Raw genomic sequence first — 20,024 nt, 5'->3', positions numbered from 1 at the left:
ATTCCGTGACAAGATGCTGTACACTCACCTGTTCCTACTTCTTCCCTCTAAATATAACTAAATGCACTGGAAATCATCTGACAGACAAGCATGAAAGGAATCTCTAAGGTGGAAGGAGGAAGGCAGACTAGCCGGGAAGCAGAGGACTTGAGGGATGACACTGCACTGAGCTCCTGGGTTTTCTTTTTACCTCCCATTGTCTTAGTCCATTTGGTCTCCTAAAACAAAAATACCATAAACTGGGTGGCTTAAACAACAGAAATTTCTTTCTTACAGTTCTGGAGTCTGAGAAGTCCAAGATCAAGGTACTGGCAGAAGGGGAGGGGAGAGACTAGGCAAAGAGTTCTTAGATTTAACACCAAAAAGTATAGTCCATAAAAGGAGAAATTGATAAATGGACCACCTTCATCAAAATTAATTGTTTTTTTTTTTAATCTACAAAAGGTCCTGTTAAGATGGTGAAAAGACAAATTTCAGATGGGATAAAATACTTGTAAATCACAAAACTAACAAAGAACTTATGTCTAGAATTTACAAAGAACTCCTAGAAGCCAACATTAAATAAACAAAATTGAAAATGTACAAAAGACATGAACTGATATTTGACCAAAGAGGATACACAGATGGCAAATAAGCACATGAAAAGATGGTCAATCCCATTAGCCATTAGAGAAGTGTGAATTAGAACCCCAACAAATTATGACTACTTATCATTAGAATGGCTTTAAAAAGTGATAACGCCAAATGCTCCCAAGGATGCAGAGAACCAAAGCATTGCTGGTGAGGATGTAAAATGGTTCAGCCACTCTGGAAAATAGTTTGGCAGTTCCTTTTAAAACTAAAAATGGACTTACCACTTGACCCAGAAAATGCAATCTTGGGCATTTATACTGAAGAAATGCAAACTAATTTTTTACACAGCATCTTATTCATGAATGTTCAGAGCAGCCTTATTTGTAATAGCCCCAAACTGGGAACTAGTCAAGTGTCTTTCAATGGTGAATGCTGAACAAACTGTAGAATGTAACAGATGTTGTGGAATACCATCCAGCATCAAGAAGGAAGGGACTGTAGACACTTGTGACAACTTGGATGAACTCAAGAAAATGATGCGGAGTGAAATGAGTCAATTTTAAAAGCCACATGCTATATGATTCCACAAAGTTGTGAAGTAATATAGTTAAAGAGATCGAAAACAGGTTAATAGTTGCTAGAAGTTAGGGATGGGGTGAGTGGGGTGAGGGCTTCGTGGCTATAAAGTGGTAGTGTGTGGAGGCCTTGTAGTGATGGTACAGTTATGTATCATGATTGTGATACATGATACACTGTGACGTATCACACGTGATAAAATATCGCACAAAATAGCACACACACAAATTAGTACATGAATAACTCATGAGACCCGAATAAGCTCTGTGGATTGTACCAAGGTCAGTTTCCTGATTTTGATACTGTATTACCGTTATGCAGCATTAGCACTGGAGGAAGCTGGCTAACTGGCATAAGGAAACTTCCTGTACTTTTTGGCAACTTCCTGTGAATCTATTTCAGAATTAAAAACGCATTTTTAAAAAATGGTCCCAGGATCTCACTTGTAGGAATCTGCTTTAAGGAGAAAAACAAAGGGAATTTTAATTCAGGGGAAAACAGAGTAGGTACATTTCACTGTGTCTCTCACTGAAATGCAACTATAAAAGATAAACAGAATGCATGGAGAAGCTATTTGAGGACTTTGAGATCAAATAATAGCAGAATTGGGGCGGGAGACCATCATTCAAAGTAGCACTGAGCTGGTGGTGAGTTTTACCATTTTCCCTTCACTCGCAGCTCACAGCTGTCCCTACTCTTGGAGGCCTGAATTCAGCCCGAGGTGGGCATAGGTGCAGAGAGCACTCAGGAAAGTCTTCCCTGTTCCCGCCAAGGAACATGATTATATAAATTGATGCAGAAAAGCATTTGGCAAAATCCAACACTCATTGATGATAAAGATTCCCAGTGAACCAGGCACAGAAAGTAGTTTCCTCAAAATGAGAAAAAGCATCTACAAAAAAAATTGGGAACAAAGCAAGGATGCCCACAGTCACCACTTCAGTTCTACATTACACCGGAAGTCCTAGCCAGTGTAATACATCAAGAAAGAAAAAAAAGGCCAAACAGTTGGAAAGGAAGGAATAAAAACTGTCTCTACTTGTTGACAACATGATAGTCTAAGTATAACATCCCAAGGAATTTGTTACCCTCCCTTAAAAAAGATCTCTAACAAATAAATGGGTCTACTAAAGTTATGGAATATAAGTTCAACACACAAAAGTCAGTCATTTCCCAAAACACTAGCAGTAAACAATTTGAAACCCAAAAAGCCCTAAGTAAGTGGAGAGATACACCACATTCATGGACTGGAAGACTCAACAGAATAAAGATGTTAATTCTCTCCAAATTGATCTATAGTTTTAATACACTCAAAACCACAATAGGATTTTTTGGTAAATATAAGCAAGCTTATTAACATACACCAAAAGGGAAAGGCCCTAGAACAGCTGCAACAATTTTGAAAAAGAAGACTAAATTCATCTAGAGGAATCACACTTCCCAATTTTAAGAGTATCGTAAAGCTACGATAATCAAGATTGTGTGGCAAAGGGAGAGACCTATCAATGGAACAGAACAGACAGCCCAGAAATACACCCTCACAAATGTGCCCAACTGCTTTCTGACAAGGATGCAAAAGTATTTCAATGGAGAAAGGATAACCCTTCCACAAATGGTATTAGAAACAACTGGTTGTCTGTAAGTTAAAGAAACAACCCAATCTAAATCTCACACCTTAACAAAAGCTAACTCAAAATTAAAATCATAAAGCTAAAACCTTTTAGAAGAAAACACAGGAGAAAATCTTCATGTCCTGGGGTTAGGAAAAGAGTTCTTGGTCATGACATCAAATGCACAATTCATTTTAAAAACTTAATACATTAGTCTTGACAAATAGTCTAAATTTTGCAAAGACATTATTAAGAGAATGAAAAGACAGTTATAGACTAGGAGAAAGTATTTGCAAATCACCTGACAAAGGACTTCTTCCAAAATATATAAAGAATTCTCAAAATCAACAATAAGAAAGTGATCCAAATAAAAAGTAGACAAGACTTGAACATAAACTTCACCAAAGAGGACACAGTATATGAAAGGCAAATACGCATATGAAAAGATGCTCAATATTATTGTTCATTAGGCAAATACACATTTTTTAAAACCACAGTGAGGTACTACTACATACCCTCTAGCTGGTGGGAATGCAAAACAGAATATAAGTTCAACACACACAAGTCAATCATTCTTCAAAAACAAACTTTCCTTCGGAAAAGTCTGACAGTTCTTTTAAAGTGTATGAGCCAGGAGTCCTACTCCTGGATATTTTTACCCTGGAGTAATGAAAACTTAGTTACCCAAAGACCTCTACACAGATGTTTATTGCAGTTATATTCATAATTGCCAAAAACTGGAAACAACCATAATGCCAGTCCATTGGTGAATGGATAATCAACTGTGGTCTCTCTGTACAGCTGGTTACTATTTAGCAATCAAAAGAGACACATCACTGACACAGAGGACAATTGGGATGAAATCTCAAAGACATGATGCCAGTTTCAAAAGATTACATGCTGTACTGTTCTACTTACATGACATTCTTGAAATGACAAAGCTGTGGCGATGAAATCAACATGACAGTAGTTAGTGGGGCTTGGGGGAGGGGAAGGCTTGGGCTACATAGCATGAGGGAATGCTCTGGAGAGACGGGACTGTTGAGTATCTTGACGGTGGTGGTGGTTACTTGAATATTCAGGTATGTGTTAAAGTCTATATAAATGTTAAGATTCAGACTCATACAACTTTTCAAAATGGGACCAGAAAGGGAAATAAAAAAATTTAAAAATCTGTTCTGTACCAGTCACATTGCATTTAGCCTCATTAAATCCTCACAAACTGCAAGACTGGTCTATCAGTCCCCGTATTACAGATAAGAAAGCTGAACCTCAAAAGATGCTCAGGAGCTTGCCCAGAGTTACGCCACAATGAGCCCAGACCCTCCTTGCACTTAGCACCGGGGTAGTCAAGTCTGCGCGTGGTAGTCTAAGGCATTGGGAAAGACAAGTTGCCCTCTCTGTTCATGTCACATATTTGGTTTCTGTGCACAGCCTTGCTTAGCTGGACCTGCTCGGCTTTTAGTCAAGTGAACATCTCAGCAGGATCACTTGAGCTTCTCGGGTGCTGGTCGGCATATGTGGGTTGCACTCAGTGATCTTCTTTGAGGAACATGAAGATACTGAACTATGGGAAAGAATGCTGGACTAAGACCTGGCTGTATTTCATCTTGATCCCTTCCTAGATGATTCCAGCCACTCCCAGGTAGGTGCTGATGTCTATCACGAGTGCATTTTAGGCCCAGACAGTGTATCGACCTGAGCTTCAGGCAGCATTCCTGCCTCCACAGACGTCATCCCCGGTCTAAAACATTAAAACAGTGCTTACTGTTCTAGCTGTTACACTGTCATGCAAAACATGTGAAATAAGATGGCCAATGCCCATGAGGGTCAATGATCAGAGAATATAACATATGACAGACAAAAAAACAAAAATAACTATATATCTTTCTCTAAAATTTTACCTTAAAGCTGAGGATTCAAGTTAATATTTTTTCCCTTCTGGAAGACTCATCAGGAAGGCGGCAGAATAAACAATTATCAAGCATTCATCCCTAATGAAAACTACTAAGCCAAAATTAACAAGAAAATATTTTAATGATATTTTTGTAGCACAAGATTAAACTAAGACAGGTAAGAGGAATGTGAGAGGATCTAGAGAACCATAAATTATATTGCTTTATGTTGACATAACCTAGATGTTGAGAATGAACAGGCGTCCTGCCATTTCTCCTCTCAAAGGCACAGTCTGGGCGTTATACCCAACAAAGAGGTCGTTTTTAGGCTCCAACCCCCTGACTTGTTATTTACAAGTACTACAATATATGAAACCATTCATCAGTGCAGATTCAAACTAGCCTGTCTGTCTGGAGCTCACTTCAACTGCTCCTTGGGCCCCTTCAGGCTGGACTTCTGATTTCTTCTTTCTTTCTGACCCTGAATTCGGAAGACCTTCTTCCTGAGGTCCTTCTGTCGCTTCAGTTTCTCCTCTTCCTCCTTCTGCTTCATTTTGAAGTGTTCTTTGTTCTGTAGATGCTGTTGCTCCTTGGCTTTCTTCATCTTCTGACTGTGCACTGTACTCAGAGCATCCAGCAACGCAAGGATCTATCAAGGATACAATCCAGTGAGCATCAGAATATTCCTCCGGTTACAGCGCGCTTTCCTTCTAAATTTCAGGAGGCCTAAACACCTCAGCTGACCATATCAAAACTAGAGTCAGTTCATGAGCCAAATGAATATTAACCTAGTGAAAATTTATCTTGAACTAGGAAATTTTAACTTGCTTGGAATATAAGGAGAAGCATATTTATTAAGCAAAGTATTTTTATAGTGGCCTTCACCACAAAACCACCTTTGTTGATCACTCTGTGGATGTGACGTACAAAGAAGACAGAGTGATTTGCCAGCTGTGTGCCTGTTACTCTCCATTAAAATGCATAAGGCAGAGCATGACTAAACCAAAGAAGAGAAATGAACTCTGCCCTTTCCTCTAACTTCCAGATCAAGTGCCTCGAATAAGTCTGGCTCCTATCCTTTTCTGATGAAAAATAAGAATGCAGTAGAAATGCCAAGTGTGTTACTAAAAGCATTATTTTCACATCTAAATGCCACGTGCTGGAAGCCACTGGTCGACAGTACCTTCCTTTCATGAGGCTCCCGTATGACGGCTGGTCTCCGTCTGTCCTTCGGAATCTTGCCTGCCTTTCCTTGGGTTTTGGGCTTGTTCTTAAAAGGCAGGGCCTTCTGCAAGGCTTTCGGAATGTGGAGTGAATTAAAATGTTTCTTTTGCCTCATGATTGGCTGAAAAAGAAAAATAAAACAAAGACTGTGACATATTTAAATTATGATCTATGTGCATTTAAAACTTGCATAAACTCTTCTCAATGGATTGACTTTTTCCACAAGATCAGTAACACCAGAGTTTGCTGACCATCAGAAATGGCGACTCAATCATCCATCAAATAAAAGTCGGCTCAATGGGCACACACAGCTCCAGGCAAAACAAACAACATACGTATTTACAATTCTTCCAAGAAACCAACTGTATCCATTTCTACATTATGGACAGCAGGGTCTCAACAGAGCAAATGAGAAGATCCAAAGTTTCTTTTAATGGAAAATTCAGGCTTCATCTTTGGGGCATTGAGATATTTTTTTCTAGCCTAATAATCATCATCTAGCTCTTCATCTTGACTATCAACCTCTCTGGATTTAAGGACATAGTTCTTCCTCCAATGAGCAGCCAAAGTGTCCACATCTCTGATTCTCATTAAGAAGTTTAACTTTATTCTGTTTCTACTAGAAGGCTGGTTGAGAAAAGTGAGATTTAAACAACAAAGGAAGGCAAAACTCTCTCTACATTCAATTTTCAAGCTAACCAAATTCTATGCTTAAATTGAAATGACCAATATTTTTAACTGCCTCAGAAATAGTTAATAAGTTGAAACTTTTGCCCTAGGCCTTTACCAAGATTGACAACTCTGTAGAGAATATTTTCCTATGTCTTTACATTTATTATTAAAGACATCACCCACAACAATATTCAATATTCTAAGAAACCAAAATGCTTTAGAATGAAAGAAACCAGAGAAATCTTCTCAGAAAAAGAGTAAGCACCACAGACTGGACAACAGGTATGACCATCCTAAAATGTATTTTAAGAGAAATTCATGGCAACATGATTCAAATTTTATTAACTATTTTATAGAAAAACTAATGCCTGGAAAACTTCTGTTTCTAGCAGAATGGCAGACCAATACCCCGAACTACTCTCTTATTGCAAAACAATTAAACATCCTGCAATAACACAAACAAGTCTTTTCAAATGCATTGTTAACCTGTGACCAAAATATTGAAAGTTCTCAGAGACCAAAATGTGAATGAAAATGGAAATCCAGACAGGTGCTGAGAACTTAGAATTAAAAAATACCGGTGAGGCCAATCCCTGGAAAAGATATGGAAGAAGAGAACTCTGAGCAGCTGTTAGAGTCTAACCTGGTATGAGTTCAGAATACACACACTGATGCTGAACACACGTTCCCTGTAACCTGGCAACCCGCCCCCCCGCCCCCGTGGGGAGCTATGCAGCAGAAATGTGTGCACATGCATAGCAAACAAGCTGCATTCAAGTGTTCAAGGCAGCATTTATAATAGTCCAAAATTAGAAATACTGCCCATCAATGGATAAACTGTCACTCATGTAATGAAATTCTACTCAACAGTAACAACAAATAAATGCCTGCTGTATACAAGAACATGGATGAATCTCGTAATACTGAAGGAAAGAAACTAGGCAAAATGGTATATGCCCTAATTTATAAAAGTCAAGAACAGGCGGAATGAATTTACATGTCAGGAGTTGGGAAAGTGGCTCTCTTTGAGGTGGAGGTGGAGGTGGAGGTGCGGTAGTGACTGAGAGAGGTCACAAGTGGGGCATCTGCTGTCGTGATAATTCTCTGCTTGATTCAGGCGATGGCAACTTAGGTGTGTTAAAATTCATGGAGCTGTACACACTTATGATTTGTGTACTTTTCTGTATGTATGTTAACATCTCAATAAAAAGTTTATTAAAATTTCCCCCACAAAACCCTCACATTGCCTCAAAAAGAATTAGCACAATTACATATATACATATGAATTACTATGCTGTACACCAGAAGCTAACACAACACTGTAAATCAACTATATTTCAATTAAAAAAAAAAGAATTAGCACATTAATGTTTTTAAAAAGCAATATATGTATATGGTGGGAAAAGAAATACTTGAAAAGAGCTGTATACAGTGAAAGGAGTTTGTCTCCTTTCCAACCCACAGAAAACCACTATTACCACTTGTCCTGTGTTCCTTCCAAAAGTACTCTTATGAATGAACAACATGTTCATTCAAAGTCAGTGTAAGGCTTTCCACTTAAAAATTCAAACCACAAAAAACATTACACACAAAGCCTCTGGATGACACCCATCTACAGAGTACATGTGTAACTGTACCTTATACAGAGAATCCTTGTTGGGCTTCAGTTTGATGCCATGGGCGAGCCGGAGTTGACCAGTTGTCCGCATTCCTGACCAGGTATCTTTCTCACCAATTGGTTTCAACAAAGATGTGACTGGGTTATAGAAGGCTGGAACGGAGACAGGATACCAAGTTCTCATGAAGACGATATCTGGAAAGAGAGGAAATTTACATTAACATTTTCAAAAGAAGATTCTTATCTATCTCATTAAACAAAAGAACAAAATATTCACTCCAGACTCCTCTAGCTGGTTGCACGGTATTTGAAGAAACTTCACAAGTGAACTACTCTCGAATAGCACAAAACTGTCAATGGGTGTGAATCACATGGCTCCAGGCAGTGTGACTTGGCACACTGCACAAGATGCTCCAACTGGGGACAGCTACAGCTGCCTCCTGCTTCTAAAGACCTAAACCACCACCTATAATTCACACTGGCTAGAAATCAACAGTGAATGGTAACACGCTGTTTTGAACACACCACAAAGGGTATTTACCACTCATCAGCAATTTATCTTCAAAGGTGGCCCGGAAAGCTCCTTCTGGAGTCCGGAGAGCCTTCTTGATCTGTCCCCTTATTCCACTGACAGTTCGAATCACGGCGCCTTCAAACTTGGCCACTTCCAAGGCAGAATTAAACATTCCCTACAAGTACACATTTTAAAAAAAAGGACATACACATGAAGTCAGGCATTTTACTTCTTAGTTCATAAATATACTCTTGGTTAAAAAACAAAATATAATTCATTGAAGGGTGATAAAATAATCAAAATGTATTTTTCCTCCAAAAGTGGAATTACTACGTCAAAAGAAATACAACTCTATTTTCCCTGAAATAACATGGATCAAGACTGTGGGCTCATTAACATGCTCAATGCTATCTTCGTCAAAGAGAAGATCTAAAAGATATTTACTGGACTGAACTGGTCTAGATGGCCTTTGCTGTCATCTCACAGGGCTGGACTACAGCTCATATCCTATTACTTACGTGCACATGCTCAGAAAACCAACACAGTCAGATAAACGCTGATGACAGTATCACCTTGTGTTACAGGAACATTTTATGATCATCTTAACTCTGTGTTTTTAATAGAAACACTCTCCACTATGAAATTTTCAACAAATGTTGCTCAAACTACCCTCCCATGTTATACTGCATAACAGCGTGTCCATATCTCTGTACCCTGTCAACAAGTACTTTGTGAACTGCTTTGTCTTATTTTTCTACTGATCTGTTTGACAAACCTGATTTTTTCCCCTCTTAACACAAGCCAAAAAGGTAGGAGACAAAATCCAGTGAATGAAATAACATATTTTCAATATTAGCTCTGTCATAGTCTCATATGGAAGTAATAGCCTCAATATATAATATCTCTATCTTACTTCATCTTAAGACTTCCAAGCATATTTAAGTAACAGAGACCAATATAAAAAAGTAAACTAAAAATATCAAAGACCAAATTTATTAAAGATTTCAAATACTTTTCTGAAAACATCAGACCTATATTTTAGACCTACATTAGAAGTATTTCACTCCTCCTTTAACAATATATACATTTATAAATATGTGAATATACAGATATACAGACCTTAATGAATGAAGTGTTCTTGAAAATTTTATATGGAAAACCAGTTAGCTTTAATTTCTTCACAATTTTTATAGATTTATCCAGATCAAGAACAACTCCTGTGGCAGCTATCCGGAAATCAGGCTAAAAAGAAATCCCCAAAATTTGAATACAGGAATAATATCAACAAGAAAAAAACTACATTTCTCTGTGATGCAATAAATTACCAAACAGCACATCATTTACAATCACCTAAGAAAAAACAAGAATATCTGAACACGAAAAACAGTATTTTAATAAAACCTATCTGAAACTATAATACACATAAGCCAAAACTAATGATATCTTGAGTATTTTCCTGAGTGTGATTTCATGGTAACACAGTTTCACAATGATGAATGAATGAAAGGATATGAAAATTTGATTACAATGTTTGAGAAATTATATTTTGGACATTCACTGCGGATTCCATTTGCTCCTTATCTGTTTTCTTTTCTGTTAAATCAGCCAATAAAACTTGCTCTGGTTGGTCAAATGAAGGTTGTGTGAACATAATTTGCTAAACCAGCATTAATAGGGTGTAGTCTTATGTCAAGCATTAAGGTATGGTATCCGATGCATCCCAGAATCTAGTAGAGTGCTTAGATCATAGTAAGCACTGCTTAAACATTTTTAGAAAAATATGTCTATAAAATCATAAAAACATAAAATGTCACCAGTATCATTATGATTCTTCGACTTCCCTCTTCTCCATCCCCACACCTTACTTTCAAAAATATAGGAAAATTCAGAGCAAAGAGAAGTATACTATAACTACTAAAATGAGTAATTTTCAACTTAAAGTTTCAGGTACACATTGCATATTCAAGACATACTTCTCAAACACAATCTGTAAAATAAAACATCCAGGATAGTTACCATCATGCCACTGACAGACTGTATTGCCAAGAACCCAGTACCCTGTGGAGTGATAGGACCTTAAAGAAAACAGAAAAAAAAAAAAAAAAAGAAATACAGTGAATCACAATTTTGGATTCTGTTTTATATATATACTCCAATCCAAAGAAAGAGAAAAATCTTATGAATTGGGATTTATGAAAGGAGAAAAACAAAACTATAATGATAAAGTCTAAAAGGTTTAAATGAACCTACACACAAGTTGATTCTAATCCCTTTTTACCCCAAAAGGTTGCTCCACAATGCATGTGCTGTGGGGTATATTTTAGAAGCCTTTGTCTTCCATTGTGGTCTTCAATATAATAAAGTGGTATGGTCTGAAACCTCCTCCAGCCTACAGAAAAAATGATTGGATCTCGAGATTTGAGGATTTTCTTATACCAACGATGTTTCTTCAGACGCATCTGAGGGAAGAAAAGATTTTTCAATAAGATTTCTGGTGCCAGTATGTCCAAAGAACCTCAATTGTTAAGCATGCAGTAGAGAACACCTACCTGTACATATCCAATATTGCCCTCACTATTGCCCAAACCACCCAAAATAATTGGGTAATGGGGGTCAAAGTTAAGCACGAATTCACAGGGGACATTCTCTATCTCAATTCGGACATACATCCCAGGTCGAAAACCTTCATACTGAACTCTGGCTTCGTCATCTTGATCTTCGAATTCTGCCCGGTTAAGCTACATATGAGAGGGGAAAAAAACAATGAAAAACCCATCATGCTATTATCTTTAATAAATGTAAGATTAACATTTAAAAAAATGAGCAATTTCCAAATAACAGAACCAAGTACAGAATTATTTAGGCTTCACTCTAATTAAATCTTTTATCTTTTATCTTCATAATTTGTTCAGGATATGTCCCAACTGTTTTCTCTGTTGCTTCAAGGTATAGTATAGCGAATATAAACAACTCTGAAAGCAGCCCTTAATGCTGGCTGGCAAACAGTGTTCAACTTCCCCATCTAAACTTTTCTTACTCTCCAATTATTTCACACCTTTTCTCCTTTCATCACCCAATAACTCTGACCAAGCTGAATTTTTCAGAAAACCTTCCCCAAAGAGCCCTGGTGTATACAGAAGTCACACAGGCCAAGACTCACATACCCATTCACGATTTTCTTATGTTTTTCCAGGGAGCATTAGGCAGAAAACTAAGGCAATGCTTGCAAGGAAACAAACACACTGCCTCAAATCACTACACTGTGAGATCCTCAAAAATGGTGGCTATGTCTCAGCTACTTGTGCTTCCTCAACACTTAACGCTTCATACAAAATAGACAGATATTTTTCTGATGAACGTCTAACTGGAGAAACAATTAGATGACTGCGTGAATAAACACACTCATCTGCATCTCAACCTAGGAGTCCAAACAAGAGGCCCAGCAGAGACCTAAACAAAGCTACGTATCCGCACCACGATTACAGCCCTGAAGTGAGGCTGATAGAAACTGAGTTTTCTCACCTGTGCTTGTTTCTGCATTTCTCCTTTAAGATCATCGAAGTATGTGCTTTCTCCTTCATCATATTCTGCATCAAACATCTCTTTCAATTTTCTCTTTTTATCCAAATGCTTTTTCTTGGCACTTTCCTCTGCGCTGGGGTCAATTTCTTCTTTAACTTCTTCCTCTGTGTCATCAGTCTTAAATTTCCAGAAGAGAAAATTTCGTAAAAATTTGTGGAGACCTTTTCTTTAAACATTAAGGCAGATTTTAGAAGTTCTATTTGAGCTGCAAAAATCTTAGTTATGATCTTCATGAAAATAAAACAAACAAAATAAAATGCAACCTTGGGATCTAAATAACATGTACTGCAACAAGAGACATTTAGACATCTGCACTACAATTAATCTGCCATTCCTTAATACGGCTGGGAATGCCAAACATGAATAAAAATAACAGCAAGTGCCCCCAACCCAGATGCTTCCAGATACTGTTCTAAAGAAATATTAGAACAGGGAATCAGTTTTTTCTAAATGGCATTTAAATTTAAGAAGAGTAGAATGATGGCAAAAGGAATAGTGGAGAGGAAGACAGTGACCCAGGAGCTAAAACTGTCAATGATTGAAGAATCACAACAAGAAGAGGTAGCAAGTATTACTCAAAAGATCAAGAATAACAAATAAGCCAAGAACTTTTGATCTTTTCCCACCCTCCTTATTATTAGGAAGAAATCCATCCAGTCGTAATCTACAGATAACAAGTAAGATCTATGTTTCTCAACATGAGCCTGTTGCAGATCATTCTGACCAAAGATCAAGGACCAGTGGCTGACGGCTGGCCATGGCCAAGTCATACCTGGGTATCCGGGCCTGATTTTCCCTTGTGCACGTCCCCTGTTTCCAGGTCTTCAAAGTCGCCATAGAGCTCCTCTGGGAAAAGAACACCCAAATGACACCTGTAAGTGAGGTCTGCACATGACACTTCAGCGCCACCCAGCACCAGGTGGACTGCATGTTCTGCATCTCAGACTTCATTTTTACTGCTCTTATTTCTACACACTCCGGAAGAATCCTGCACTTACACAGGCTTCTTTTTCTTGTTAAATTGTTGGCATTCCATCACCTGTTTCTGTTAAGTAAATGGACCCAATCTACTTTTCCATACTTTACTTCAAAATCCCATTTAGGCAAAAGCTATTTTTCCAGTATATGTGATGGACACTCTGTAGCAGAGATGCACACAGAGGTGGCATGTATGGCCCTGCATGTGAGTCCCCAAACCGACAGTTCAAAGAGTGACTTGAGAAGCCATGGCATGAGAAAACAGCACATATGAAAGCCTCAACAGTAAGATCAAAACAGCACAACCATGTGACACACCTAAGGAAAATCTTGGATTACATAAAACACAGCATTTAGAGTAACAGTAATATCCAAAACTGCCTAGCCCATAAGAAGAGCTCATTCATTGTTTTTGGAGCCCTAAGTTTAGTCATGGATCCTACCCTTGAAAGAAATAACCAAGTCAAAACTCTGGGAGGGGACATTTACAAGGATATCAAAACATTTTCATATAAAGAAGAGCCAAAGAACCAAAGGAGACAGAAAAGATGGGAATATTTCATTTGTAATAAAAACAAAACAGGGTAAAATATTTAGGAATAAGCCTAAAAATAAATGTGCTGAAACTTTATTTTTAAAAATGTAAGAGCTTTAATATGCTTTAAAGAACACATGGAATAACATAGCTAATGCTTTTGAGTGCTTCACATACCAGGCACTGCTCTAAGAACTTTACATGCCTTAACTACACTCTTCAACACAACCCAATAATGAAGGAGGCATTATTAATATTATCTACTGAACAAATAAAGAGTACATGTGTTTGGAAAGAGAGATTCAGTATCATGAACATTCTAATTCTCTCTTTTACACAGTTGCAATGAAAATTAACCACCAAGGATTTCTAGTCTGGGAAAGATGGTATAGGCATACTTTCCTCTGTTCTTCCTGACTATGTATAACCATCAACTCCAGAAATAATGCAAGAGCATGAGATAACCAAAGGAGCAATCTGAAAGGTGGAAAGGCAAGGATGGGCTGGTGAGGGACCCCAGGACCAGAGGAATGACACAGTGGCCTGTATCTTATTACATCACAATTCACAGAAAGGCAACTCAGGACCAGTGTCTCTCAAGTCCCAAGCTAGCAACAGAAGGCAGCCCAGATAGGTTCATTCTTGCCTCAGATTGAACCAGATCTCATCAGCAATCCAGGTAAATCAAGCAGCACTGGCAAGGGGGATGGATCGGGCATCCCACTGACAGTAAGTGATGAAGGAAAGCTACACAGATGGCCCAGCCTGGGGAAACTCCTCTGCTCCCTCAGAAAGCACCAGCAGGGACCAGCAGCACCAGTTAAACCAAGCAGACCAAAACAGCACCACAAAGGCTCTGAAACTAAACTGTCACTGGAACCACAGCCCACGAAGCAGACCAGGACCTGCACACTAAACCTAAACAGGATGACTACCTACTAAAATTTAAAAATTACATAGGACCCAGAGTCTCCAAACAAAATGTGTGGATACTGTAAAAATTCACCTGTCATACCCAGAACCAGGAAAATTATCATTTGAATGTGAAAAGACAAGTGAAAACAACACTGAAATGAATCAGATGTTGGAACTATCTGACTAGTATCTTAAAGCAGCCATTATAAATAAAATTATAAAAGCCAAAAAAAAAAAAAGCTTCAACAAGCAACAAAAAATCTTATGGCTAGAACCAAAAACTTAAAAACCTCAGCAACAAACTGAAGAACCAAGTAGCAATTATAGAACTAAAAAACACAGTAACAGAAACAAACAACTGGGTAGATGGACTCAATAGTAAGAGTAGAGAAGACAGAGGATAAAATCAGAAAACTTGAGGCCACATAATAGAATTCATTCAGTCTGAACAATGTAGAGATAACAGCCTAAAAACAAATGAACAGAGCCTCATGGACCTGTGGGACAGAAACAAAAGATCCACACACTTCTATCATCAGAGTCTTATGAGGAATCTGGGGCTGAAAGAAATAATGACTGAAGAACCTCAAATTTGGTGAAAGACATAAACTTACAGATTCAAGAAGCTGAGTAAATCTCAGAGTAAACCCAATGAAATTTACACCACTCAAACTTCTGAAAACTAAAAAAAAAATTTTTTTTAATCTTGAAAGCAGCCAGAAAGAAATGATAGATTACCTCTAGGGGCACACTTTTAAAATGACAGCCTGTGTGTCCTCTGAAATCCTGGAGGCCAGAAGGAAATGGCATTATTTTTCAAGTGCTGAAGGAAAACAACTGTCAGCTCCAAATTCTATATCCAGTGAAACTACTCTTCAGAAATGGAGGAAACAGAGACATTCTCAGATGAAGGAAAACTACAGGAATTTGTAGCTAGCATAATTACCCTTAAAAAAATGGCTAAAGAAAGCTCTTAAGCAGAAAGGAAATTATTAAAGGAGAAATCTGGAATCGTTAAAAAAAAAAAAAAGACCAGAAATATGGATACAGAGAACAGACTGTCTTCTTATTAATTTCTAAAATCATGATTAAAAAAAAATTATACCACCATCTAATACTGAAGCCAATGGTATTTAAAAGTGAGGAAAATACAACAAATTAATGAATGTAACAAACAGACTCACAGATACAAAGAACAAACTAGTGACGACCAGTGGGAAGAGGGAAGGCGGGGTAATATAGGGTAGGATACAAACTATTAGGTACAAAATAAGCTGTAAGGATATACTGTACAACATGGGGAATATAACCAATATTTTATAATAACTATAAATGGAGTATAACCTGTAAAAATTGTGAATCACTACACTGTACATCTGTAACTTATATAATTTAAAAAAAATTTTTAAGTGGGAAGATATAGAAAGTTTTCCACATGTTACTCAAAGTGGTGAGATGTTAGTATCAGCAGGTATGATATTACAATACGTATAGTGTCTATTTTGAACACCTCTAATCAACACTGTACTGGAAGTTTACGCCAATGTACTAAGGTAAGGCAAGAAGAATAAGTCATCCAGATAGCACAGAAGTAAAACTGTCTTTATTCACAGATCATATTTGATGGTCTTTGCCATACCTTGGGGAAAAATAATTGCAAACTGCATGTGATAAAGGACTTGTATCAAAAATATGTTAAAAATTAAAATTCATTAAGAAGACAACCAAATTAAAATAATGTGCAAAAGATCTGACAGACACTTCACTGAAGAAGAAACAGATGGCAAATAAGCACACGAAAAAAAAGCTCAGTATCTTGGACATTAAGAAAATAAAATGAGATACCACTCTAAACCTAAAAGAATGTCTAAAATTCAAAAGACCAGCCTTATCAAGTACTGGCAAGAATGTGGAGCAACTGGAAGTCTCATAAAGTGCTAGTGGCAATGCAAAATAGTACAACCATGAAGGAAAACACTTAGTTATTTCTTTAAAAATTGAAAATGCATCAACCATCTGATCCATTTAATCCACTCTGAGATATATACCGAAGAGAAATGAAAGCAGTTGTTCATACAAAGACCTGTACGAGAATGTTCACAGTAGCTTTACTTGTAATAGCCCAAAACTGGAAATAACATAAATGTCCATCAACAGGTGAACAAAAAAACAAACTGTTGTGCATTATACAATGGAATACTACTCACCAATAAAAAGAAATTAACTACTTAGCAATAAAAAGGAACGAAAATGCAACAGCATGGATGAATCTCAAAATAATTATGCTGAGTAAAATAAGTTAGACAGAGAAGAGTGCATGCTATATGATTCCATTTATATAAAATTAGGGTACAAATTCTTGTATAGTGACAGAAAGCAGAAGAGTGGTTACTTGGTGACAAGGAGAGGACAGGAGGGAGGGATAACAAGTGGCATGAGGAAATTTTTAAGGTGACAAATATGTTCATTATCTTGATTGTGGTGATAGTATATGAATGTCAAAGCTTATCAAAATGTACACTTTAAATATGCACAGTTTACTGTACATCCATTAAACCTCAATACTGCTCCTAAAAAAAGACATGAATCTACCACACTTTCTTTTGGAAACAGAAAACTGATTCTTAAGTTCCTATGGAGAAATAAGTAAGAGAGAATAGTCAGAAGAATTCTAAAAAATACAGCACAGACAGGGAGAGACAGGAACCAGCCATGCCAGTTTTAGTAACTGGTGTCTTAGTAACATACTCTGAAGCTATATAAGGGTTTTAAACATAGCAATACTGAATGGACCAACAGAAATCAGTGACAGACTAGAAAAGTCCAGAAAATGATTTCTATATCTATCAATTAAGAATATGACAAAAAGGGCATTTGGTAGCAGGGAGGGTATAGCTCAGTGGTAGAGCATGTGCTTAAGCATGCACGAGGTCCTGGGTTCAATCCCCAGTACCTCCATCAAAATAAATAAATAAACCTAATTACCCACCTGCCCCAAAATTAAAAAAAAGAGAAAGAAAAAGAAATTTTAGAAAAGGAAAAAACACAGGGGCATTTTATTCAGTTGAGAAAAGAATAAATAGTATTCAAAAGAACCTGTGACCACCTGGAAAAAACTGTATCTATGCCTCACAACTCATACTAAAATAAGTACTAGATGAATCAGTGATTTAAATGTAAAAAGAAAATGGAAATCAGGAAGTACTGGAAGAAACAATGAGAAATTATTTTCTTTATATATGTATATAAAGATATATATATTTTATATATATATAAATATATGTATCTTTTTTTAAAGAACTTTTTAAGTATAAGACAAATCCCAAAGCCATTTAAGGCAAAACATAAATTTAACTTCATCAAAAAAAAATTCCACATAAAAGAATCAAAAAATTAAAATACAAATGATAAATGAGGGGGGTAAATGACCTCATATCACAAAAGACTAATTTCTCTTATACATAAAAAAATTCTTATAAATAAGTAAGAAAAAATATCAACAATAACCGAACAGAAATATGGGCAAAGCATACTGAAAGACAGTTCATGGAAGGAAATATAAATGGCCTTTAACATACAAAAAAGGTGCTCAAACTGGCAGAGATTTAAGATTCTGTTAGCATCCTGTTCATTAACAAACATACCATACAGATGTAAGATATTAATAGGGCAAACTGTGTGCGAAGTATATGGGAACTCTTATATTCACAATTTTTCTCTAAATATAAACTATCATAAACTTATTTCTTTAAAATAAATAGACAAAACACTTAAATGGAGGTCTCATAAAGGAAGATATTAAATTGGCCAATAAGCACACAAAAAGACAATGTCATTAGTCATCAGGGAGTTATAAATTAAAATCACAATGAGACAGTATTTTACACCCACTAGGACGTGCACTGAAACTGTCATCAAGTGCTGGAGTTCTCTTTGAAGAACTGTGGGGCGGTTTACTTTGTGATCAACCTGTAGAGACAGGAAGAACTCGGGAAAATTTGGCTTGGATACTGAGACAGATGATACACGCATGAATCCAAAGGGTATGTAAAGAGTTATGATGCACATAATGAGACCTCCTGGGGACAGCAGGGTAGACTTCCCAAGCTAGTTCAAAGACAGCCTGGGAGAGCAGGGAGGGAAAAGGGAAGAGCTGGGCTGTTAATGGTGGTTTGGAGGTGGGGCTTTGGTGAGAGCAGTAGTGCACATGGTTTGGATCAACAACTGTGGCACATCTGTGGAACAGAATACTTACTCAGCAGTAAGAAGAAACAAACTATAATCTGAATGAATCTCAAAGACAGTATGTTAAGTAAAAGCATCTACAGACAAGAGAGTACATTTTCTCATATAATTCTAGAAAAGCCAAAACTAACCTTTAGGGACAGAAAGCAGACCACTGGTTTCCTCGGGCCTGGTGTGACTGGGAGTAGGGACTGACTGCAAAGGGGCCTGCGGGTGCTTTCTGTTGTGATGGAAATTCTTTTTTTCTTGATTGTAGTGGTGCTACATGAGTATATACAATTGTCCAAACTAGCCAAACTATACTCTTAAAACAAGTATATTTAATTGTATGTAAAATATGTCTCAACAAGGTTGATTTATTAAAAAGTAAAGCATTATGTTGAGGGGAAGAACCTAGACACTAAAGAATACATACTGTCAGATTACATTTGTATGAGTTCCAAGATCAGGCAAGATAAATCTATAGTGACAGAAATCCCAGAGTGGCTGCCTGAGGTAGGGGTTGGGTGTTGACTGCAAAGGGCACAGGCAAACATTTTGGGGGTGACAGAAATGTTCTGATTCTTGTTTTGTGTGATGGATACAAGTATAATAATTAAGAAAATACAGTAAGTTGAAGATTAAGCTGTATCTTATTTTAAAAGTGTTTTCCTTAAAAACAAAATGAAAAAACTCTGTTTCTAATCCCACAACTAACGAATACAAGTAAAAGGAAAAATAAGACCTTGTTAATTTTTTAATCATAAGAAAAATGGGAGAATAAAAAATAAATCCGAATGTTATGGATCTAACAAAATAGGTAACTTGCAAATCTAACTAAAAAGAAAAAAAGAAAAAAGAAAAAAGGAATGATGTTAGAATTGAGAACATGTAAATAATAGATGAGAGCTTTATTCCATTATAAATTCAAAATTTCAGTGAAAAATCTTGTCAGAAAATATTATGAAGAATAGCTCAGGAAAATGTTAAAATATAAACACAAAAACTACAACCAACACTAGAAGAAAACCAATGATTTGACCAACGATCATAGAAGAAACTGAAAATGTTTCTAAGGAAGCCTTTACATATATATGCTTACTTGTCA

General features: G+C 36.9%; 1 protein-coding gene across 4 annotated transcripts in view; it reads right to left on the bottom strand.

Moving 5' to 3' along the window:
• Window positions 1-4,941: 4,941 nt before the first annotated feature.
• Window positions 4,942-20,024, bottom strand: part of BMS1 (BMS1 ribosome biogenesis factor) — a 44,938-nt gene continuing 29,855 nt past the window's right edge. For all 4 annotated transcript variants that reach the window (XM_072971064.1, XM_072971062.1, XM_072971065.1 and 1 more), the window contains exons 14-23: window positions 13,037-13,110; window positions 12,205-12,381; window positions 11,232-11,420; window positions 10,961-11,141; window positions 10,699-10,757; window positions 9,802-9,924; window positions 8,710-8,857; window positions 8,188-8,363; window positions 5,838-5,999; window positions 4,942-5,303 (exon numbers count right to left, since the gene is read on the bottom strand). In XM_072971064.1, the coding sequence (XP_072827165.1) occupies window positions 5,073-5,303; window positions 5,838-5,999; window positions 8,188-8,363; window positions 8,710-8,857; window positions 9,802-9,924; window positions 10,699-10,757; window positions 10,961-11,141; window positions 11,232-11,420; window positions 12,205-12,381; window positions 13,037-13,110 (1,520 nt within the window). In that variant the 3' untranslated portion in view covers window positions 4,942-5,072. The remainder of the gene's footprint in view (window positions 5,304-5,837; window positions 6,000-8,187; window positions 8,364-8,709; window positions 8,858-9,801; window positions 9,925-10,698; window positions 10,758-10,960; window positions 11,142-11,231; window positions 11,421-12,204; window positions 12,382-13,036; window positions 13,111-20,024) is intronic.

Source organism: Vicugna pacos, chromosome 11, assembly GCF_048564905.1.
Source record: "Vicugna pacos chromosome 11, VicPac4, whole genome shotgun sequence".
Taxonomy (NCBI): Eukaryota; Metazoa; Chordata; class Mammalia; order Artiodactyla; family Camelidae; genus Vicugna; species Vicugna pacos.
Note: the sequence above shows the minus strand (reverse complement) of the source record. Positions and strands in the feature narration are given on the sequence as shown.